General features: G+C 49.3%; 1 protein-coding gene across 1 annotated transcript; it reads right to left on the bottom strand.

The window, feature by feature from the left end:
• Window positions 1-493: 493 nt before the first annotated feature.
• LOC123172065 (peroxidase 1) lies at window positions 494-2,047 on the bottom strand. Its single transcript, XM_044589108.1, has 3 exons — window positions 1,703-2,047; window positions 1,423-1,608; window positions 494-1,313 (listed from the first exon to the last, which is right to left on the bottom strand). Exons 1-3 carry the CDS (start codon window positions 1,907-1,909, stop codon window positions 726-728), a joined length of 981 nt encoding a protein of 326 aa, XP_044445043.1. The 5' UTR covers window positions 1,910-2,047; the 3' UTR covers window positions 494-725.
• Between the last annotated feature and the right edge of the window lie 23,295 nt (window positions 2,048-25,342).

Genomic DNA, 25,342 nt, shown 5'->3' with positions numbered 1-25,342 from the left:
CTGGAGTTGAAGACGTCGTACCCACCTTGTTGTACGCCATTGGGAGACAAACGCTCCATGGCTGCTGGGACAACGGGGTAGGATGCAACTTCTTAGTGAGACACCGCGTCACGCCGCTGGAGATTAGCATGGTAATCTGACTACAATGCCCGCCTGGGAGTCATGCAATAGAAAGAAAAAAGGGCAGGGCCTGCCGCCGCCGTGGCGGCAGGGGGAGCGCTGAGGTGGTGTCGCTGTAGATTGGATGGGTAGCCGCCCGTGTCGCCCAGCCGAGGGGCGCGGGGGCGATCCGAAATTTTGGGGGGGGGGGGGGGCGAGAGTCAATTTTAGGGCGGGGGCGTGAGAGTCAATTTTAGGTGGCCCACTTGCATGGTTGTAATTTTTATTATCCATGTTGTTCTATGTACTACCATAATTGAAGATGAATAGAATGGAAGTTTTTCCGGAAAAAAACGTAGTCACGCTATTTGGGACCCACTGGAGCATCTCGCAATAGAAAAAACAAGGTTTATTGTGACTGAGTTCTTGGAGCAAACTTTACATGGATGTCACAAAACAAAACAATCAATCAATAAAGTGAAAACTGGGGTGCGTGTGGCGTGGGGTGTGTGAGGGATCAGAAGGGAGGAAGCAATCTAAAAGGAAAAAAGATGGTCACAAATGAGAAGCCTCATCAACCCGTTGTCATGCTAGCTGCGAACGGCGGCCCTTTCTGCCTCGGTCAGTTAATGATTGGGTACGTTGCACTTCTTCCTGATCTCGCCCTGGCTCCCAGTGAGCACGTCGGCGTTGCCCATCTTGATCATGGAGGCGGCGAAGTCGGCGAAGAACTCCTCCTTGTAGCTGCCGCCGGCATGGCGCTCGACGTAGGCGCGGGTGAAGGCGTTGGTGAGCAGCGCGCCGTCGGAGTGGAAGAGGCCCCTCCGCTTGACGACGTTCTTGAAGTAGGCGAGGTCGAAGGTCCTGAAGCTCCCGGGGTCCATCTCCACGAGGGTGGTGTTGTCGTTGAGGCTGGTGCACTTGTTCCTCAGCTTCGCCATGTACTGCGGTTCCAGTGTGGGGTCAATGTCGGTGGGGTTCACCCTGCCGGTGAAGTTGTAGAGACGGTCGGAGAAGGAGAAGCAGTGCGACGTCCCGATGGTGTGCCCGGCGGAGAGGACGACGAGGTCCTTGGAGTCGAGGTTCTTGGCGGCGAAGAGCTGGGTGAGCACGGTGAAGTTGGCGGTCGGGGGTGGCAGCTGGTTGGTCTCGTTGGAGATGGACACGCTGCCGTCACGCCGGCCCAAAGGAACTTCCCAGAATGGGCCCTTGCTCTGGAAAAAAAACCATGATCGAGCAGCATTGAGAATCCAGCTTCCACACGTACGGACGTACCTACCTCGTGGCATTTGCAAATTTGCTTAGTATTGTAGTGGTACTCACCAGCCAGACTGCATCCCTGGCCATGAGGGCGAGTATGTCGGCGCAGGAGACGGTGTCAGGGCAGGCCTTCTCCACGGCGGCCTTCACCTTCTCGACGAAGTCGAAGCCACGGAGCGTCTGGTTCGGCTTCGCGTCCTTCTCCGCCGTCTTGTTGGCCGAGTCCAGCAGAACCGAGCCGTCGCACCCCTGCATTCACGGACTCACCATGGTCAGGCCACTGCACTGCACTGCACACGACGGGGCAATGAGGGTATACTACATGCATGCAAGTGTAGCTTACCCTGACGAAGCAGTCGTGGAAGTGCATCCGGAGGAGCGGCCCGGCGAGGCTGGGCGCAAGTGACAGCGCCCTCACCATCTCCTTCCTCACGACGTCCTCCACGCTGGGGCACGTCTCGCCGTAGAACTTCTCATGCAGCTGCGCCCGCGCGCACGTCGCCGCCACCGCCGCGAGCAGCACCGCCACCATCATAGCCCTCGACGCCATCTCCACACGCCAGAAGCCAACTATCTCCGCTTCCTTCTCCGCTAGGCAATGCGAGGACGACGATCGATGGCCAGGCAACTGGAGTATTAATCAGGAAGAAGAAGCTTGCGGGCTATGCTGCTGCCTGTGCTGGTGGATGGAACCGCCGGCCAAGACTTTATAGCGGCGGGCCGTGCATGTGGTGGGCTGTCCTCCCCTGCTCCGGAAGCAGCTACCGAGCTACCCTACCCTGCCCTACCCTAGCTTAGCTTGCTTGCACCGTTGCTGCATGGCTCCATGCATGGGTGGTTCGTCGTCGTCGCTTGCACTTTTCTGGAATCTCTTTCCGTAGCAGGTACACGGGCCACCGTATACTGCAGGCAGCCAGGCAGCGGCGAGGCACACATGCACTACATCACATCAGCCTAGTTATTACTAGTCACGGAGTGAGATTTGTTATCGAGTTCCAATCAAGAGCCAAAGTCTGAGTCCGGCCTCAGGGCAAGAGTCAATGCCACCTACTGGTGGTTCGCGGAAATGGAGATGATACTCGTGCATCATCCGTAGGTTTGTGTACGTACCTACGCTTGTGCTCGCGATTTCAGGGTGGGCACGCATCTTTCAAGCTAGGTTCACATGATATGGCATTGCATTATTCGGATGATGGATCAATCGGTTCTGCATGTTCACGTGTTTACAGCATCAACCACACAGGAAAAGTCGGCATTTTCCAAAATTATAGGGGGTGCCTAAACATCAATCACACTCTTAATTATTAGAAGTGAAAAACAAGATAGTGGTGGATCGTGTGCGACTCGTGCGGCAATGACGATGGTGGCAGTAAGAGCAGGCCCGCGCCAAGCCTTCGTCGCGGACAGTGTGGCATGTCGTGTGAAGTTGGAGTTGTTATGTCGCGGTGCGACGCGACGGCAATGTTATCGTGTGACGGGTATGTCGGGCAATGTTGCTGCAAGGCGTGCTTCTTTCTCTTGTGAGGCTCATTACCGAAGTCGGAGCTGCCTAGCCCTCAATGTGTTTGGTCGATTGTTTGGCATAGCCCGGCAGGGTTATCATATTTCGATCGCTCGGAGTCGTTGGCTCGGGGAGAAGTGATGACAATGACACTTTTGTAGGCAATCTCGATAGTGTTTCCTTTTTTCGGCGGAGTGTGTGAGTCTTGTGGATAGTTAGGTCGGCCAAGGGGCATGTCTTGTAGGCATGTTGTACCAGTTTTCGTCTGATTTATCAAAAATTAACCCGACAACTAGCTTTTACCTTTTTTAATTAATCGAGACTCAAGTGGATGGTTTTTTTTTAAGGGTGAAAAATCAGTATATTTTGTAAGGAATTGCTGGTGATTTTGCATGGATAAAACAGCTTAATTAAGGACGCGGAGTTTCTCAGTCCGAGCTCAAATGAGCTTGGGTGAACAGTAAAATAAATAAATAAACTATTTTTTTACAAACATTAACAAAAAGTTCTAAGGGCTTGTAAAATTTTATCCTGAAATCGCATTTGTGGATGGCGTGGCAAAAAAAATGATACTTTGAAAATGCTACTTTCGAAAGCATTTTGGAGCACTGTCTTTTGTATTGCCACGACTTCCACAAATGTGATTTCATGATGAAATTTTACAAACTCTTAGAACTTTTGTCAATGTTTGTCACAAAAAAATTCAGATTTTTTTGAATTTTTTATAAAATAAAAATATTTTCCCAAGCTCTGAGAAGGTGACTTTCCCTTAATTAAATCTTTGAAGACGAATGGTCGCTGCCCTGCCCTCTGTGTAGCGTGAAGAAGCGTTCTTCAGAGTTATCCAGAGACGAGGTGCTGTGCAGCCACCAGCCTGCCTTCCTTTCGCTGTAGCCACCACTACTAACCAGTAGGACCTGCCATGTGGTTCCTTGAAGCAAATTCGAACAGAGAAAGGAAAAGGAAACCTTTTTTCTGCACACAAGTCAAGTATATACCCCTCTCTCTCTCAAATAAACGTGTACTCTCGTTCCGTTTGCTTGAAGCAGTATAGTATGGGTGGCGGTCTGCTCGTCGCCTGCCGTTCGTCCGTAGCCATCCCTCAGATTTTTCCGGGCAGTAGAGTCCAAGTACAGCCTCGATCGGCCCTGCTCATCACACCACCAGTTTTTCCCTGCAGTGCACCCCTCCATCGCACGCAAACTCTACGCCATCAAGGCCGCACAGCATATACGTACATACGGACGCTAGCCAGGGGGGCACGTCAGTACAGCACAGCTAGCCCCTGCATCACATTTCCTCCGATTAATTAATTATTACTCCTGTAAGAACTAGTGTTAGTCTACAGCTAGTCCTGCTTGCAATCATTGGAAGAACGTTCATTCCAGCTGAGGTTTTTCACCTGAAAGCTTGCCGAAACGAGCAAAACGTACCGGGCAGTTAACTAACTGAGCAGCAGCTAGAAACTGATTGATCGTATCATCGGCGCATGTGCGGCAGGAAGGATTCCGGCGGGGACAGGGAGCGCCCCCGCAATTATTCGGAGCCGGCGTCGCCACTCGCCACGCTCGTATCAATCACCGGCCACGGCCAGGCAGGCGAGGCCAGCCGGCGCAGCTACCGACCCCCCGGACGCATGGCCCAGAACGGTGGCGATATGTGCATGTGCATGCATGCGTGCGTGGGGGGTAGCTAGAGCTAGGTAGGAGGGGGCACCAGCGCGGAAAGGCGTCGATCGAAGCGGCCACATGGGGGCAGGCAGCCTCGTGGGGATGATGAGCAACTGATCGGCCAGTGAGCTGTCGCGCGAACGGTGGCCACTGCAGATTCTGGATTCTTGCGTTCTAATCAACGTTGCGAGTTGCAGCTGATCGGCTGGCGGGCTGGGCATGTACATGTGGCCGGCCGGCCGCTCCGCCTGCTTCCCTGCCCTGCTCTGCTTGCCAGGACGCGGCAATTCCGGTGCACGATCGACAGGGAGATGCCACCTTCCGACTCCGAGTAGATATGATTAGGGGATCGTCGTGTCTGCGAACCTGCTAGTACTACTTCGCTGGTATAATCCGTTGAGCTGAGCTGCGACGACAAAGATTCGAGTGGGGGACTGCTGCTCCGCTCCAAGGGGCTGCCGGCCGGGAGGAATGGCGCTGCATGTTCCATCCGGCTGATTCGCGCGGTGCCCGTATGCTACGAGGCCACGACGCGAGTGATAATGCGAGCGTGATAGAAGTGAGTAGGAGAACTATAGATAACTACTACTCATCGGAAATGCTAAAAAACCGGTGGCCTCCACCAGCGATCGCCCAACGAACGGCCCCTCGCGCCGCGGCCGGGTTTTTCAGGGTTTTCTCAAATGAACATACTGTACAATTGAAGCGATTGTTGAGTTGTTAATCCATTGTTTTCACCATTATTCTCTTCATGCCGTGATCTTCAAAACTATGCCTTTTTCTTGATAGTTTGGCGAGATCTTCAAAAGTAATGGGTTGATTAGCTTTCTGCGCGGAATGTGTTATATATGGTTGTATGGGGGTGCAGTGAGCCGGTAGCGGGCGTTCTACATCGAATCAAATGTTGCCTTCAGTATACATGCATTTCCACCTACGTTTATCTTTTGGTGTCTATATGAAAGCAGATGCGAGGTTGGGACTGGCACGGAGATTGCCCTCCAAGATCATCGGCGTGCTAAAAAAAAATTTACAGCGCCGGAATAGGCAGTTTTTGCGCGCCGCGGAGCACTGACTCCAGCGGCCGCTGTAAAAAGTTGCGCGTGCGCCGCTCCAGCAGACGCGCTATATTTTTTTACTACTCGTCGTCTTCTCCTTCTACCCCGACTCGATACACATTCGACTCCGACTCGATACTCATAGATAGGCATAGATAGATACATAAAAAGATACATACATAGATATAAATGATAGATAAAAATGATACATAGATGGTTCATAGCATAGATAGACTAAAAAAAAGATAGTTCAACTATTCCTCGTCGTCCTCCTCCTCCGACTCTGACTCCGCCTCGGTGATGTCCTCCTCCAATGTCTCAATGAAGGCGTCAAGATACCGATTGTCGGTTCAATATCCGGCGTATCTCGTAGTAGGGGTCCTAAGCTAGGTGTCTGGGAGCGATGGTAACATGGACACAGGGTTTTACCCAGCTTCGAGCTCTCTTGATGAGATAATACCCTACATGCTGATTTTGATTGTATTAATATGGGTGTAGTACAGAGTATATGTATCTACTACGAATTGTAGTAATGAATATGAGATTGTCTATTGACTAGCCTGGCCTCAGTTTATATATGCACCGTAGGCCTAGGGTTTAGAGGAGTCCTTGTCTTGGGCGCCAAGTCTTGTAAAATCCTCCTTGTATGCGGCATGGGCTGTCCGAACTGGCCCAATAGTGAACCGCCATGGGGGTCCTCGGCACGATCCAGCTGGTCGGGAGACGATGTGGTGAGTACCCCCTAGTCCAGGACACCGTCAGTAGCCCCCTGAACCGGTCTTCAAGTTAGGGACGCTCCTCGATTCTTCCGAACTGTTCTTCATCTTCGGTCGTCGGTCTTGAAAACTGGTTCAACAAATCTTCTATCTTCGATCTTGAGGATCGCCGAAATGCATCCGAAGAGTTTACACGTCAGGTATCCGAGGAGTCCCTTTAAGTTTCCGGCCTTTATCAATGCCCTGTTATTTTTATGCCACACCACGGGTTTGAAGTTGTTCCCGGGCGGTAGTGTCCTCTTGCATCCGAGCTCCAACGCCGGACTGCATTCGAGGTATCTTTTGCAGCCGAGCACCAACGCCGTACCGCTTCCGAGCTCCAACGCCGGAATGTATCCGAGCTCCAACGCCGGACTGTATCCGAAGAGTATTGTTATAGTCGAGCTCCAACGCCGAACTGCATCCGAGCTCCAGCGCCGGACTGTATCCGAGCTCCAACGCCGGACTATGTCCGAGGTGTCATAGAGCACCTTGGTTCAAAAAAGTGTTAGCCGAGCTTAATGCCGGAAATGCCCTCTAAGGAGCCAGCCACTTGCATCCGAGCTATATGTCGAACTGCTTCCAAGGTGGCTCAGCACCTCGGTCATGGGCTGATTGTTTGCGGATTTTATTTCTGATGCGTATAAATTTATTTGCTGACGAGATGTATTGCCAGTAGCCCTCAAGGTGTCTATCGGCCTAAAATCCGAGATGCACCTGAAGGAAAACATAAAATTGCTGATCCTGGTAGCCCTTGGGACCCAGGTCGTGAAATCGGCCTGAGGATCAACTCCTAGCACAGCAGCATACATAGGAATAGAAACGCAGTGTAATATATTAGAGGTAATAGTGATCGGCGGACGGGCCCCTGAGAGAGGGTTGTGAGAAGTCGCCGTGATATATCAGCTTGATGCCGGATAAGTCCCATATGGTACTTATTGTCGTCCGAAGACGCGCTTGTCCATAGTTCGGTTATGCCGAACACTGAGCACTTTGAATTTTCTGCATTGAATAGGCAATGCAGTAGCCCCCGAGACACTGGTCGGGTGGCAACACCAGATTAGGGGATCGATGTGCCCCTTTAATATTTGTAAATAATGAGCGCAAAGCCCAGTAGCCCCCGAGCCTTAATATGGGCACGGGTGGCCGAATTAAGGATCGATATCCGTTTGACAGAAAATTTTGTTGTGTTTAACACAAACTTCTCGGAAAGAGAATAAAGATCTCTTGAAAGAGTTTAGAGCTGGTTGAAATCCGAGCTCGCCAAGGTAGGCCCTAAGGGGTTTAAAAGATGGATTGCAGTAAATGGATTTTACTCGTAATTTTTATGTGTAATGATTCTATGTATCCAAGTACTTTTCATTATTAATGCTCAAATCCGCATTGTACAAAACTTTGTTGACCGACCATCGGCTTCAACCTCCTCGGCCAGTAGTTGGGGAGTGTTTGTCCTACTTTATAAAGCCGTTATAAGGGCAAAGTTTTACGGCAAACAAGGCAATCCGGTCATACGGTTTTATAAACAAAAGTACACGGAGAGATATGTTATATTACGTTTTAACGTAAGAAACATCTTCCAAAGAAAATAGTCCCGCTATCGGTTCCTTTCTTTGGGTCGTCATGCTTATCATGATCATGAAAACTCACCTCGATCAATGTGGGAGGAAAATATTGAGGATTTAATTCGGCAAAAGTTCCCAAACTCTATGGTATTAATGAACCAAAAATTTTACTTCCGTCATTGCCGACCAATGTGATCCTTTAAGATTGCTAGCTTTGGGCTTCACCCAGTCTGAGGTACTAACTCGGATGACCCGGTAATAACAATCACAGAGGTGCTCCCTTTACCGCCTAGCTGAACAATTAGGAACGTAGGGGTAAGCACAGGAGTCAGGCAACCCAGCTTGGCCAAAATCTTAAGTCAAATTGATGCATATGTATGGCTTTATAACAATGATTACGGAAGGCAGCCTTTGTATATTAAATACAAACGCCGATGATATGTTTATTTTGACTCCGTTGTGACTGTTTATCAGTTGAAAGTGGCCCATCGTCGGCTTCCGCCCCATTGTAGATGCTACGCAGGGTGTTTTCGCAATAACAAAACAACCCTTAGCCGACGTCTCGGTGCCCGAAGGCGGTTGTGTTAGCGGAAACGAGGCAATCAGATATGCGGGCTTTATAACTTTCACTTAGTCATAGGAGCTTTAAACTGGGGAAGCTAGCTACGATCCCTCGGTTAGTGTTCGGCGACAGCCGAGGTCAAGCCGTAAACACTTCGGCCAATGTTATGAATAGCCCGTCATTTAACATAGTTATCGGATCGCTGACCAGTTTACGCTTATTGTGACAGTCAATTTTCGGCTTTCTCCACTGAGGTGCTTAACCATGCGAGCTGGAAGCACAATCGCAGTGGTTCTCCCTTTGCACACCTAGCCGGACAAAGCGGAACATAGGAGGCAAGCACAGGAGCCGGGCAACCCAACTATTGACCGAAGACACAATTCAAAACCGATGCATATATAGCAATATCCGAGAATGTTTTCGCCGAATCTCTAAAAGAGTCCGGCGTTGCACTGTGAGACTTATGCGGGAAACACGCAAATAGTTTAAAAGTGCCATAGGCTTGGAAAACCCAACAATTTAGTAAAAACTTGACGTCCGAATTAGATTAAGTGTTCGGTGCCAATCCGAAAATTGGTCAAAAAGGGGTGCTTCTGTCGTGCATTAATATGACACATCCGATCTCAAGACCTCAAGCGGGTCAGCCCACGGCTGTAACCTCCTATCCCGAAGGCGGAGTACTGCTCGTTAGGCCAGTTTAGCGAACTAAACTCGAACGGCTTTGAGAGAGAGACTAGGCTCCCCGGCTATTGACTACACACTCGCGTCGAAAAAAGGAGTGATAGAAAAATATTTTGCAATGACCAAGAAGAAAACATTTATTATAAAACGGCTCATACTAATTTAAGAGCCCCCGAGTGACTTGGGCAAAAGAATTTTATGTATAATGATTGTATGTACCGAAGTACTTATATCATATATATCTGTGTTCACCCAAACTTTAAATGCATCTTAACCGACCGTCGGCTTCTCCCTCTTCGGTCAAGGACCGAAAAGTGTTATGTACTCCACCTGTCGAGAATATCGACGGTGTTTCCGATAACCAGGCAATCAGGCCATAAGGCTGTAACAGACAAAGCGCGCTCAGGGAACTTATGTTATATTACTGACGAAGTGTAAGAAGCATCTTCAAAGAAAATAGTACCTCCACCGATACCTTTCTTCGGTTGCCATTATTACTATGAGACTTGTGCAATAGATTTTTTGTACTCATGAGTTCCGTTGTGTGCCGACCATAATTGAAAACAATAAGAGCGCTAGCTTTCGGCTTCACCTAGTCTGAGGTCCGAGCTCGGATGACCCGATCGTGACAATCGCAGAGGTGCTCCCTTTACTCCCTAGCCGAACAATCGGGAACGTAGGGGTAGACACAGGAGCAAGGAAACCTAGCTTGTGGAACACTTAAGTCAACATGGTGCATATTGTGGCGTAATACACGAACAAAGAACGAACCCATACAAGTATAATCATATGCAAGAGGAAAGGATTCATAAAGGAAGCCCCCAAGCAAACGGGGTATATGAATTTGTGTGTCACAAACAAAGTTTTGACAAGGAAGTTTTCACAAACAACTTTTTGCTAAAAAAAGTATAATGCTTGGTCGAACCGAACAAAATTTAAAATTGAAAATTCTGAGCATAAAAGCGACTTAGCTGGTTAATGTGCTCGGTGTCGATGCACGGCCCGAGCATACGGTGGGACAAGGTCCCAGCCCCAAGCCGGTCCCGAGGTGGCGGAGCGAAGAGCTCGGCACTCCGAAGTGGCGACATAGCACGGCCAATGCAGGCCCGCAGTGTGACGCCGAAGTCCCCGGCATGGGTTAATGAAGTGATGACGAAGCCCTCGGTCCAGCCGAGGTGACGTGGTACGTCGGTACGCAGAGGTGACAGCGCTGCCTAATCCGGATCCTTTATCTGTGCACAGAAAATAGTGCAAGCCGGAGATAATAGGAATAATAATAAATTTAAAAAAATGTTGCATAATTAATAATTTATGCAAAGTGAGTAATAAAAGACATATGTCCTGTGTGCTGAACACTCGATGAGGTAGAGCTCTCTCAACGATGCCGAAGTCCCCGAGGCAATCGAACACGTCGGTATGGCAACACGACCAACAAGGTGATCACGCGAGCCGATTTACGCCGATTGGGATGACGTCGTCGGCTTGTCGAAGAGACCACGTGACGTAGTCGAAGTCCATTACCGAACCACCATGTGACCGTCGTTAATGCGTCCACCATTTGATAGACCTGCGTACAGATGATGGAACAAACCAGAGTAATAATTCCTTGGGAAAAATAAACCCAAACAAGCAAAAATTACTAGGATCAATAGCACCTGGTTTATTTGTTGTAGCAATCCGAAAAAAGATGACTCCCAAAATTGGGACCCAATCCGCACACCCATTGCCTGATGGGTGATAAAGCGACGACATGGCGATGCTGGCAAAGGTTGGCTTGCCGAGGCAAAGCCCTCGGTCCAGCTAACGTGACGAAGCTGGTCGGCTGGTGACGCTGAAGTCACCAGAGTATGTTGATGAAGAAATAGCCAAGTCCCCGGTCCAGGCGAGGTGACGGAGCAGGTCGGTGAGGAGACGTTGCAGCTGCCATGCTAGCCGAGGTGTTGAAGCAGGTCGGCGTGATGGACATCGGCTTGAAGAAGCAACAGTGCGGCCATGCTGACGCAGGTCGTGACTTGTGACGCGGTCAATGCCGGCTTGATGAAGTGACCATGGGGCGATGCCAGTGTGCCCGCTCCGTGTAATCTGTGGGGCAGCAATGTTGGTGATGATTTATCCTTCGTGATGCCGAACTCTTGTTCGGCTTGCCGAGATGATGATTGAAGAAGTTGAGCTCGGCTCAACAAAGCGGCGACGTGTCTAGCGCAGGTCGGCAGCCATGGAGCAATATTGCCGGACTGGTTTGACACCAGCGTGATGGTGAAGATTACCTCGGAGGAGGCTTAAAATTTTATGGCTACGTGTTTAAAAACAACGCACAATACCCTAGAAAAAAATTCCTTCAAAAGGGTTGTCCAATATTCCGTTCATGAAGAAACATGAACTCGGGTTGGATTCGTATTCGCGCAGAAAACAGATCCCGAAATTGGTCCACTCATCGGAAGGTTCCCGGAGTTTGAACCGTCGGATCGAGCTGAAATTTGGAGGGGTGGTAGATATGGGAATTCCGCAGCAGATGAACGGTTGGATCTTCCAAAGGACTTCCGAGCTGGGCTCTAGAGACCACGCCCTAAACTCGTCCAGATTCCCGTCTAGATTTGACAGGGCTCCGGTATATCGTAGATTGCCAGAGATTCCTCCATCGGAACTCAACAAAATTTGGCATGATTGTTGTACAGTTAATTCCGCACAATTCCACCAAAGGAATCGTCAAAGTGATGATCGAGGAGGTGGTGGCAGCAGATACAAGTTTGCTGTTCAGAAAAAACAGCACGGTCGCCCGAGGACAATGTTGACGTTGAGCCTCCGAACTCCATGGATGATTCTTCCATGATCATGATAGAGATCGGAGTTGATGTTGACGAAGGCCCTCGTCCGAACATGATGATCGGAGGTAGGGCACAGTCCTTGGTTAAGCCAAGGTGGCCAGTCGAGCCGGCGACAAAAGATGCCGACATCGACCATAAAGCTCGGCTCCGATGCGTAGACCGCGCCGGAGACGATCCGAATTCCCATCGCCCCATGGCGACTGCCAGCAGGCTCTCAATGAAAGCACCAATGTCGGTTCAATATCCGGCGTATCTCGTAGTAGGGGTCCTAAGCTAGGCGTCCGATAGCGATGGTAACATGGACACAGGGTTTTACCCAACTTCGGGCTCTCTTGATGAGATAATACCCGGCATGCTGCTTTTGATTGTATTCATATGGGTATAGTACAGAGTATATGTATCTACCACGAGATTGTAGTAATGAATATGAGATTGTCTATTGACTAGCCTGGCCTCGGTTTATATATGCACCGTGGGCCTAGGGTTTAGAGGAGTCCTTGTCTTGGGCGCCGAGTCTTGTAGAATCCTCCTTGTATGCGGCATGGGCTGTCCGAACTGGCCCAATAGTGAACCGCCATGGGGGTCCTCGGCCCGATCGAGCTGGTCGGGAGACGACGCGATGAGTACCCCCTAGTCTAGGACACCGTCACCGATCATCATCGGAGTCCCAAGACGACGTTGCTCCTAGGTCGATGTTGAATTGAGAGGCTGCCTTCCGCGTATGCCTGTCCTCGTGATAGGCAGCTCGCTCCGCCCTCCTCTCCTCCCTCTCCGCCCTCCTTTGCGCATGGAACTGGCGCTCATTGATGACGTCCTGCGGGAAGCGTTGGCGCCACAGTGCCATGGCTTCCTCGTCCGTCTCGGCGAGGCCGAGACGGCGCTCCCGCCTCCGATTGTCGCGATGATCCTCGTCGGTGATAAGCCGCAAGGAGGCGTGAGCTCCTGCGCTAGCTCCCGCGTCAGCACGTAGGGGAAGTTCATTTCCCTACGATGCCGCCGGAGGTGCCACGCCGCCGCGTCGTACGTGCGGGCGGCCTCGTGTGTGGTGCTGAAAGTGCTGAGGCCAAGGCGCATCTCGCCGGACCGGATCTCGCTGGACAAGACCCAAATTGCTGACCCAGTCATCCTGCTTGTACCGATGGATAGCCTTGGCGATGGGTTGGGCTAGGATGACCTAGTCGTTGTAAACATTGAGCTTTCCTTGCTGACCTAGAAACCTTATTGTCCCCGGCTTCTAGTTTGACTTTCTATAATCAAATTCGAGCTTTTTTCAGTTGCTCAATTTCTCTTGAAAGTTGAAAGCGGGTTAGTTCTTTTACAAATATCTTTTTGTAGGCAGCTTGGGAAAATTGGATATTTGGTATTGAATCGGTCTTGTCGTGGTCTGAGGATGCAATGCTCATGTGTGGACAATGACCTAATAGGGTTTGATAGACTACTCATATCAACAAGGCACCCCTCCTTTTCCGGAAGCTCACCTAAAAAAATTCTTGGGTAATCACTAACTTAAACTAGGGGTAATTTGAGGATGGGTGACCAACCGGGAAGTTGTTTCTGGATGTGTACGTGTGACGAAAAGGTGCGCAGAAAGGCCAGTGTTGGTTTGCGGGGCTAGTCTGGGTCCCAAGAAATAGCCATGTGTAACGATTGGGAAACGATGGTTGTGGCCCGCGTGTTGCATCATGGCTGATGACTACAACCCCATCGCTGATGAAAAGGATGACAATAAAAACATCAACATTAGTAGAGGCATCATGGAAGCAGTCCATAGATTTATCTATGATCTGAGGCTTGCAGAGACGATTAAAGTTTAGATGGAGTAATGACCATGTGAACAATGTCAAAGTTGGGCTAGACAATGTCATTGTCAATGAAGGATGGAACACCTTGTTTCCAGCTCCTTCCTAGAAGTTGTTTCATTGGATGTCTCTGGCCATTGCTTAATTAAAGCTTCTTACAGGGAAAATAGAGTTCAAGCCAAGGAGAATTTGTAGTTTGACAAGTACCAAGACGAGTGCAACTACATAGACTGGATCTTAAGCTTCAAGCGACTGCCAAGGCCCTCGGCTCTTGGAGTGTTGAACGAGATTCAGATAGGAAGCTGAGATTCTTTACCATCACTAAGTTGATCATCCAACTTGATAAAGGCTAGTGGTTCGAGGGCCTCACCACAACTGAATTGACTCCAAAAGATTACTACAGGTGTAATCTATGGGTCTTACAGCGATGGAACGCACATTCTAGAGACATCAAGCTATGTTGCTCTGGCTTTTCGTGACGGTGACACAACCTCATGAAAACTCCATGTGCGAGCAACCGCCAGAAGAAGGAAATCCTTCATCGAAATTGTTGAAAGCAATGACCAAACATTCCATGGCGAAGAAGAGAAAATGTCGGTCTTCTGGAGTTACTTTCAATCTTTAATGGGCAATGCTCAAACCAGATAAATGACCATCACCCTATAGAGACTACACTTTCTTCAAACTGAAATTGTAACCATGGATGATTCTTTCACAGAGTATAGGAGGTTAAAGCTGCACTATTTCAGATACACGTGTATAAAACACCGGGCCTCGATGGATTCAGTGCTAAATTCTACCAATGTTGTCGAGGGGTTATTAAACAGGATGTTGTGGATGCACTACTACAGTTACAGCATCTTAACTCCCAAAGTCTCTTCAATTTCAATGCATCAACTCTGAATATCATCCCCAAGGTCGAAGATGTTACTCCCTTGGCAGTTATCAGTCAAGAAGATTTATCCATGGGTTTCCGAAACTAATATCCATGATTCTTACTGTAATGTTGCAACCAATAATGCACTGACCGATACTTGCAGAGTGCTTCTATTAGAGGGAGATGCATTGACGACAACTTTGTGTATGTTAAGAGCTTGGAAAAGGCACTACATCAGAAGAAAAGACCAGCTATGTTCCTCAAATTGGACATATTGAAAGCTTTTGACCCATTTACTTTGGAATTTCTCTTATAACTTCTTGCTGCTAGAGGGTTCAGTCAAAAGTGGAGAGCATGGTTATGTCTGTGACTGAGGGAGTCCTAGACTAAGGGGTCCTCGGGCGTCCGGCCTGTTGGACATGGGCCGGACTAATGTGCTGTGAAGATACAAGACTGAAGACTTTCTCCCGTGTCCGGATAGGACTCTCCTTGGCGTGGAAGGCAAGCTTGGCAACCAAATATGAAGATTCCTTTCTCTGTAACTGACTTTGTACAACCCTAGTCCCCTCCGGTGTCTATATAAACCGGAGGGCTTAGTCCGGAAATGGATACAGTCATACATGCTAGACTTTTAGGGTTTTAGCCATTACGATCTCGTGGTAGATCAACTCTTGTAATACTCATATTCATCAAGATCAATCAAGCAGGAAGTAGGGTATTACCTCCATAGCGAGGGCCCGAACCTGGGTAAACATTGTGTCCCCTGTCTCCTGTTACCATCGACCTTGGTACTTTCATTGAGAGTTCCACTATGTCGTCCCCAAAAGGTTCGATGGCTTTCTCAAACATCAACAACGATGTTGTCCAAAGGGAAACTTTCCTCCCCGGACAGATCTTCGTGTTCGGCGGCTTCGCACTGCGGGCCAACTCGCTTGGCCATCTGGAGCAGATCGACAGCTACGTCCCTGGCCATCAGGTCAGATTTGGGAGCTTCAACTACGTCGCAGACATCCGCGGAGACTTGATCTTCGACGGATTCGAGACCACGGCAGCCACTTCCTATCCCTACGATGAACATGATTTAAATCTGTCATCGGACCATACTCAGGAAATTGCACCTGTAACCACTCCGGCCTTAGATCCAGAGCAGACTGTGCCATCCGAGGACGGGAAGCTCAACCCCTCCACGGAAGCCGCAGACTCCGCGGCGTTGGAGCCGCACGCGGACCCAACCTTGGGTGATATCTGTGTCTCCGGAACCTCGGACTTGTTTCCGGTGATAAGTTCCGAAACATGTGCGTCCGCTTATGTCGAGCTGAATCGGTCATCGATCACCAAATTCAGTGCGGTGGACATCTTCTGGCACTCGCCTCTAGGCGACGTGCTGAACTCATTAAAAAATCTGTCCTTACCAGGAGACTCACAACCGAACTATGTTTGGTTCGAACTGGAGGCTGATGATGGGGAATTTCGCTTCCCACCCGCCACCCACTACATAGCCATTGTCGAGGACTTAACCGACATGCTCGATTACGGCTCCGAAGGCATCGACGGTATGGACGATGATACAGACGAGGAGCATGGCCAAAACCCGCCGTTTACCGGACGCTGGACGGCCACTTCTTAATACGACGTATACATGGTGGATACACCCAAAGAGAATAGCGGCGAGGACAAGGAAAAGCCAGTCGAGCACGAGCCTCCCAAGACACAACCAAAGCACCGGCGTCAATGGCGCCACTCTAAATCCCGCCGCAGCAAGGACAGCAACACCGGCGCAGGAGACGATCACACTCCGGACGGTGCCGAAGACAACGAAGATCCCGGCGAGCAAACGACCGAACAGGATGAACGGGAAGATGGGCACGTTAGCCCTGACGAATAGGCCATACATGAAGACTCGGAGGACAGTAACTATCTTCCGCTCTCCAAGGATGAGGAGAGCCTCGGCAATGATGATTTCATTGTGCCTGAGGAACCCCTCGAACAGGAGCGCTTTAAACGCCGGCTAATAGCCACTGCAAGGAGCCTGAAAAAGAAGCAGTAACAGCTTCAAGCTGACCAAGATCTGCTCAATGATAGATGGACCGAAATCCTAGCCACCGAAGAATACGGCCTCAACGGCCCAGCTAAAAGTTACCCGAAGCGCAAATTGCTACCTCAGTTCAATGACGGGGCGCTGGAGCCCGTACCATCATCGCACAATGCGGCTGACCGACCACCACGTGCTCGGGATAAAGTGGTAACTCAAGCCGAACATCAGATCGCCCCACCTCGCCGTAAAGGCAGGGACAAAACAGCCCGGGGTTACACATACGACCCTCGGCAGGACATGGATAGTAGAGCAGGACACACAAGATCGATCTATGGATCACGAGGACGTGCCTTGACACGCGACGATGGCTACCTATTCGGACGTGACAAACCTAGTCACGCCGGTCTGAAAACCGCAGACGGACTCCATCGGAGCTACGTCGCAGTGTGGCCCAATATAGAGGTGCCGCACATCCTCTTTGCTTCACAGACGAAGTAATGGAGCACGAATTCCCAGACGGGTTTAAACCCATGAATATCGAATCATACGACGGAACAACTGATCCCGCGGTATGGATCGAGGATTTCCTCCTCCATATCCACATGGCCAGAGGGGATGACCTTCACGCCATCAAATACCTGCTGTGAAAACTCAAAGGACCAGCTCGGTACTGGTTAAACAGTCTGCCGGAAAACTCTATTAGCGGCTGGGAGGACTTGGAAGATGCCTTCCGCGATAACTTCTAAGGCACATATGTTCGGCCACCAGATGCCGATGACTTAAGTCACATTGTCCAGCAGCCCGGAGAGTCAGAGCTCTGGACTAGGATCTTAGTTAAAAAGAACCAAATCGTCGACTCTCCAGACGCGGAAGCCCTAGCGGCCTTCAAACACAGCGTCTGAGACGAGTGGCTTGCCCGCCACCTCGGTCAAGAAAATCCAAAATCCATGTCAGCCCTTACCGCTCTAATGACCCGCTTTTGCGCGGGAGAAGACAGCTGGCTCACTCGTAGAAGCAACAGCTCCAGCGATCCGGGCACTTCCGAAGTCCGAGACGGCAATGGCAAGCCACAGCGCAGCAAGCACAACGTCGCAATGATAACGAATGAACGCACGACACTGCGGTCAACGCCGGATTCAACGGTCCCAAACCCGGTCAACGGAAAAAACCCTTCAAGGCAAATAGAGACGGACCATCCAATTTAGACAGGATATTGGACCGGCCCTGCCAGATTCACGGCCACCCCGACAAACCAGCTAATCATACCAATAGAAGCTGTTGGGTCTTTAAGCAGGCCGGCAAGTTCAACGCTGAACACAAGGGGAGAAGGCCGCCCGGTGATAGCGACGACGAAGAGACTCACCAACCAAATACCGGTGGTCAGAAGCAATTTCCCCCCGAAGTAAAAACAGTGAATATGGTACACGCGACACACAACTCCACATGGGAGCAGGAGAAGCACTCCCTCTGGACTAAAGATTATACTGCGGCAACCTCAGCTGAAGTACAAAGCGGTCTCATTAAACCGCACACCTTGCCGGCCATTAAGCCATCGGTCTCCGTTCAACAGGATCGACCAATTCCAGAGCGGACCTAGCAGTTCGGCTTCCGCCGCCCGCCTCATATACCTGCGAAATCTATATTGCGCATACATAACTATGCACTTAAGATACCATGGGCATCGGCGGAAGCACAATACAGACGAGCCTGCAAGCACTCCCATAACCTTTTTTTTAATTACTCTTTCTCTTTCATTATCCTTTACCTCAGGTGACGCAAAGGCTAATCATCTCAATGGACTCCATCAGAGTTCTGATTCATATACTCACCTAAGGGCTAGTTCCGTCAAGGAATCCAATCACCGAGGACAGGCGACGTAGACGTGCGACAGGAGGCCCAAAATAACTTTTTGTAGACCGCACTCTTTATTTCGAGCCTGTAATGTGCCTTTTTCCCCCGCCTTCAACCCCGAGCATGTCAAATAGCCGGGGTTGCGGCTTTATTATCTATAGAATAAATATTGGCATATCACTCAGGTCCTAGTAAATATAACCCGCATACAGCTCCTCTGGTGGTTTCACACATATACCTCAGCATAACTTGCCAGGGGCTCGGTATGGGAACAAATGAGTTGCCGACAAGTCTGAACAGCTTTATAGCGTACTTCGGTGTCGCGAGTTTGGCCTTATATGCATCAGCTCCGAATCATGCCTTGGGTCAATAGTTGGGTTGCCCAGCTGATTGTTGGGGATCGTAGCAGAATTTTAAAATTTCCTACGCATCACCAAGATCCATCTATGGAGTATACTAGCAACGAGGGGAAAGGAGTGCATCTACATACCCTTGTAGATCGCGAGCGGAAGCGTTTTAATGAACGGGGTTGATGGAGTCGTACTCGCTGTGATCCAAATCACCGATGACCGAGTGCCGAACGGACGGCACCGCCGCGTTCAACACACGTACGGAGCAGCGACGTCTCCACCTTCTTGATCCAGCAAGGGGGGAGGAGAGGTTGATGGAGATCCAGCAGCACGACGGCGTGGTGGTGGAAGTAGCGGGATCCCGGCAGGGCCCCGCCAAGCACAAGCGGGGCGGAGAGGTGTTGCAGGGGAAGAGGGAGGCGCCAGGGGCTGTGGTGCTGCTGCCCTCCCTCCCCCCCACTATATATAGGGACCCCTGGGGGGGCGCCGGCCCTGGGAGATCATATCTCCAAGGGGGGGCGGCGGCCAAGGGGGAAGGGGGGGTGGCTTCCCCCCAAGCCAAGTGGGGCGCCCCCCACCCCTAGGGTTTCCAACCCTAGGCGCAGGGGAGGCCCAAGGGGGGCGCCCCAGCCCACTAAGGGCTGGTTCCCTTCCCACTTCAGCCCATGGGGCCCTCCGGGATAGGTGGCCCCACCCGGTGGACCCCCGGGACCCTTCCGGTGGTCCCGGTACAATACCGATAAACCCCGAAACTTTCCCGGTGGCCGAAACTGGACTTCCTATATATAATTCTTCACCTCCGGACCATTACGGAACTCCTCGTGACGTCCGGGATCTCATCCGGGACTCCGGAGAACTTCGGGTTTCCGCATACTAATATCTCTACAACCCTAGCGTCACCGAACCTTAAGTGTGTAGACCCTACGGGTTCGGGAGACATGCAGACATGACCGAGACGCCTCTCCGGTCAATAACCAACAGCGGGATCTGGATACCCATGTTGGCTCCCACATGTTCCACGATGATCTCATCGGATGAACCACGATGTCGAGGATTCAATCAATCCCGTATACAATTCCCTTTGTCAATCGGTACGTTACTTGCCCGAGATTCGATCGTCGGTATCCCAATACCTTGTTCAATCTCGTTACCGGCAAGTCACTTTACTCGTACCGTAATGCATGATCCCGTGGCTAACTCCTTAGTCACATTGAGCTCATTATGATGATGCATTACCGAGTGGGCCCAGAGATACCTCTCCGTCATACGGAGTGACAAATCCCAGTCTCGATCCGTGTCAACCCAACAGACACTTTCAGAGATACCCGTAGTGTACCTTTATAGTCACCCAGTTACGTTGTGACGTTTGGTACACCCAAAGCACTCCTACGGCATCCGGGAGTTACACGATCTCATGGTCTAAGGAAAAGATACTTGACATTGGAAAAGCTCTAGCAAACGAACTACACGATCTTTTGTGCTATGCTTAGGATTGGGTCTTGTCCATCACATCATTCTCCTAATGATGTGATCCCGTTATCAATGACATCCAATGTCCATAGTCAGGAAACCATGACTATCTGTTGATCAACGAGCTAGTCAACTAGAGGCTTACTAGGGACACGTTGTGGTCTATGTATTCACACATGTATTACGATTTCCGGATAACACAATTATAGCATGAACAATAGACAATTATCATGAACAAAGAAATATAATAATAACCATTTATTATTGCCTCTAGGGCATATTTCCAACAGTCTCCCACTTGCACTAGAGTCAATAATCTAGTTACATTGTGATGAATCGAACACCCATAGCGTTCTGGTGTTGATCATGTTTTGCTCTAGGGAGAGGTTTAGTCAACGGATCTGCTACATTCAGGTCCGTATGTACTTTACAAATATCTATGTCTCCATTTTGAACACTTTCACGAATGGAGTTGAAGCGACGCTTGATATGCCTGGTCTTCCTGTGAAACCTGGGCTCCTTGGCAAGGGCAATAGCTCCAGTGTTGTCACAGAAGAGAGTCATCGGGCCCGACGCATTGGGAATCACCCCTAGGTCGGTAATGAACTCCTTCATCCAGATTGCTTCTTGCGCTGCCTCTGAGGCTGCCATGTACTCCGCTTCACATGTAGATCCCGCCACGACGCTTTGCTTGCAACTGCACCAGCTTACTGCTCCTCCATTCAAAATATACACGTATCCGGTTTGTGACTTCGAGTCATCCAGATCTGTGTCGAAGCTAGCGTCGACGTAACCCTTTACGACGAGCTCTTCGTCACCTCCATAAACGAGAAACATATCCTTAGTCCTCTTCAGGTACTTCAGGATATTCTTGACCGCTGTCCAGTGTTCCATGCCGGGATTACTTTGGTACCTTCCTACCAAACTTACGGCAAGGTTTACATCAGGTCTGGTACACAGCATGGCATACATAATAGACCCTATGGCCGAGGCATAGGGGATGACACTCATCTTTTCTCTATCTTCTGCCGTGGTCGGGCATTGAGCCGTGCTCAATTGCACACCTTGCAATACAGGCAAGAACCCCTTCTTGGACTGATCCATATTGAACTTCTTCAATATCTTGTCAAGGTACGTACTCTGTGAAAGACCAATGAGGCGTCTTGATCTATCTCTATAGATCTTGATGCCTAATATATAAGCAGCTTCTCCAAGGTCCTTCATTGAAAAACACTTATTCAAATAGGCCTTTATACTTTCCAAGAATTCTATATCATTTCCCATCAATAGTATGTCATCCACATATAATAAGAGAAATGCTACAGAGCTCCCACTCACTTTCTTGTAAACACAGGCTTCTCCATAAGTCTGTGTAAACCCAAACGCTTTGATCATCTCATCAAAACGAATGTTCCAACTCCGAGATGCTTGCACCAGTCCATAGATGGAGCGCTGGAGCTTGCATACCTTGTTAGCATTCTTAGGATCGACAAAACCTTCCGGCTGCATCATATACAATTCTTCCTTAAGAAAGCCGTTAAGGAATGCCGTTTTGACGTCCATTTGCCATATCTCATAATCATAGAATGCGGCAATTGCTAACATGATTCGGACGGACTTCAGCTTCGCTACGGGTGAGAAAGTCTCATCGTAGTCAACCCCTTGAACTTGTCGATAACCCTTAGCGACAAGTCGAGCCTTATAGATGGTCACATTACCATCCGCGTCTGTCTTCTTCTTAAAGATCCATTTATTTTCTATGGCTCGCCGATCATCGGGCAAGTCAGTCAAAGTCCATACTTCGTTTTCATACATGGATCCTATCTCGGATTTCATGGCTTCTAGCCATTTGTCGGAATCCGGGCCCGCCATCGCTTCTTCATAGTTCGAAGGTTCACCGTTGTCTAACAACATGATTTCCAGGACAGGGTTGCCGTACCACTCTGGTGCGGAACGTGTCCTTGTGGACCTACGAAGTTCAGCAGTAACTTGATCCGAAGCTTCATGATCATCATCATTAACTTCCTCCCCAGTCGGTGTAGGCACCACAGGAACATCTTCCCGCGCTGCGCTACTTTCCGGTTCGGAAGGGGTGACTATCACCTCATCAAGTTCCACTTTCCTCCCACTTAATTCTTTCGAGAGAAACTCTTTCTCCAGAAAGGACCCATTCTTGGCAACAAAGATCTTGCCTTCGGATCTGAGGTAGAAGGTATACCCAATAGTTTCCTTAGGGTATCCTATGAAGACGCATTTTTCCGACTTGGGTTCGAGCTTTTCAGGTTGAAGTTTCTTGACATAAGCATCGCATCCCCAAACTTTTAGAAACGACAGCTTAGGTTTCTTCCCAAACCATAATTCATACGGTGTCGTCTCAACGGATTTCGACGGAGCCCTATTTAAAGTGAATGCGGCAGTCTCTAAAGCATAGCCCCAAAATGAGAGCGGTAGATCGGTAAGAGACATCATAGATCGCACCATATCCAATAGAGTGCGATTACGACGTTCGGACACACCGTTTCGCTGAGGTGTTCCAGGCGGCGTGAGTTGTGAAACGATTCCACATTTCCTTAAGTGCGTACCAAATTCGTGACTTAAATATTCTCCACCACGATCTGATCGTAAGAACTTTATTTTCCTGTCACGTTGATTCTCAACCTCACTCTGAAATTCCTTGAACTTTTCAAAGGTTTCAGACTTGTGTTTCATTAGGTAGACATACCCATATCTACTTAAGTCATCAGTGAGAGTGAGAACATAACGATATCCTCCGCGAGCCTCAACACTCATTGGACCGCACACATCGGTATGTATGATTTCCAATAAGTTGGTTGCTCGCTCCATTGTTCCGGAGAACGGAGTCTTGGTCATCTTACCCATGAGGCATGGTTCGCACGTGTCAAATGATTCGTAATCAAGAGACTCCAAAAGTCCATCTGCATGGAGCTTCTTCATGCGCTTGACACCAATGTGACCAAGGCGGCAGTGCCACAAGTATGTGGGACTATCGTTATCAACTTTACATCTTTTGGTATTCACACTATGAATATGTGTAACATCACGTTCGAGATTCATCAAGAATAAACCATTGACCAGCGGGGCATGACCATAAAACATATCTCTCATATAAATAGAACAACCATTATTCTCGGATTTAAATGAGTAGCCATCTCGAATTAAACGAGATCCAGATACAATGTTCATGCTCAAAGCTGGCACTAAATAACAATTATTGAGGTTTAAAACTAATCCCGTAGGTAAATGTAGAGGCAGCGTGCCGACGGCGATCACATCGACCTTGGAACCATTCCCGACGCGCATCGTCACCTCGTCCTTTGCCAGTCTCCGCTTATTCCGCAGTTCCTGTTTTGAGTTACAAATATGAGCAACCGCACCGGTATCAAATACCCAGGAGCTACTACGAGTACTGGTAAGGTACACATCAATTACATGTATATCACATATACCTTTGGTGTTGCCGGCCTTCTTGTCCGCTAAGTATTTGGGGCAGTTCCGCTTCCAGTGACCACTTCCCTTGCAATAAAAGCACTCAGTCTCAGGCTTGGGTCCATTCTTCGACTTCTTCCCGGCAACTGGCTTACCGGGCGCGGCAACTCCCTTGCCGTCCTTCTTGAAGTTCTTCTTACCCTTGCCTTTCTTGAACTTAGTGGTTTTATTCACCATCAACACTTGATGTTCCTTTCTGATCTCCACCTCCGCTGATTTCAGCATTGAATATACCTCAGGAATGGTCTTTTCCATCCCCTGCATATTGAAGTTCATCACAAAGCTCTTGTAGCTCGGTGGAAGCGACTGAAGGATTCTGTCAATGACCGCGTCATCCGGGAGATTAACTCCCAGCTGAGACAAGCGGTTGTGTAACCCAGACATTCTGAGTATGTGCTCACTAACAGAACTATTTTCCTCCATTTTACAGCTGAAGAACTTGTCGGAGACTTCATATCTCTCGACCCGGGCATGAGCTTGGAAAACCATTTTCAGCTCTTCGAACATCTCATATGCTCCATGTTTCTCAAAACGCTTTTGGAGCCCGGTTCTAAGCTGTAAAGCATGCCGCACTGAACGAGGGAGTAATCATCAGCACGTGATTGCCAAGCGTTCATAACGTCTTGGTTCTCTGGGATTGGTGCTTCACCTAGCGGTGCTTCTAGGACATAATCTTTCTTGGCAGCTATGAGGATGATCCTCAGGTTCCGGACCCAGTCCGTATAGTTGCTGCCATCATCTTTCAGCTTGGTTTTCTCTAGGAACGCGTTGAAGTTGAGGACAACGTGGGCCATTTGATCTACAAGACATATTGTAAAGATTTTAGACTAAGTTCATGATAATTAAGTTCATCTAATCAAATTACTCAATGAACTCCCACTCAGATAGACATCCCTCTAGTCATCTAAGTGAAACATGATCCGAGTTAACTAGGCCGTGTCCGATCATCACGTGAGACGGACTAGTCAAGATCGGTGAACATCTCCATGTTGATCGTATCTTCTATACGACTCATGCTCGACCTTTCGGTCTTCCGTGTTCCGAGGCCATGTCTGTACATGCTAGGCTCGTCAAGTCAACCTAAGTGTATTGCGTGTGTTCCGAGGCCATGTCTGTACATGCTAGGCTCGTCAACACCCGTTGTATGCGAACGTTAGAATCTATCACACCCGATCATCACGTGGTGCTTCGAAACAACGAACCTTCGCAACGGTGCACAGTTAGGGGGAACACTTTCTTGAAATTATTATAAGGGATCATCTTACTTACTACCGTCGTTCTAAGCAAATAAGATGCAAAACATGATAAACATCACATGCAATCAAATAGTGACATGATATGGCCAATATCATTTTGCTCCTTTGATCTCCATCTTCGGGGCACCATGATCATCTTCGTCACCGGCATGACACCATGATCTCCATCATCATGATCTCCATCATTGTGTCTTCATGAAGTTGTCACGCCAACGATTACTTCTACT

Source organism: Triticum aestivum, chromosome 1D, assembly GCF_018294505.1.
Source record: "Triticum aestivum cultivar Chinese Spring chromosome 1D, IWGSC CS RefSeq v2.1, whole genome shotgun sequence".
NCBI classification, from domain to species: Eukaryota; Viridiplantae; Streptophyta; class Magnoliopsida; order Poales; family Poaceae; genus Triticum; species Triticum aestivum.
This window is presented reverse-complemented; position numbering and strand designations above follow the sequence as displayed.

Bases quoted from the DNA above. Each gene is read 5' to 3' on its own strand.
- LOC123172065 (XM_044589108.1), bottom strand. From the start codon at position 1,909: ATGGCGTCGAGGGCTATGATGGTGGCGGTGCTGCTCGCGGCGGTGGCG. The intron at 1,609-1,702 runs GTAAGCTACACT...CCGTGAATGCAG, and splicing joins TCCACGACTGCTTCGTCAGG to GGGTGCGACGGCTCGGTTCT. The intron at 1,314-1,422 runs GTGAGTACCACT...TTTTTTTTCCAG, and splicing joins CCAGGGATGCAGTCTGGCTG to AGCAAGGGCCCATTCTGGGA.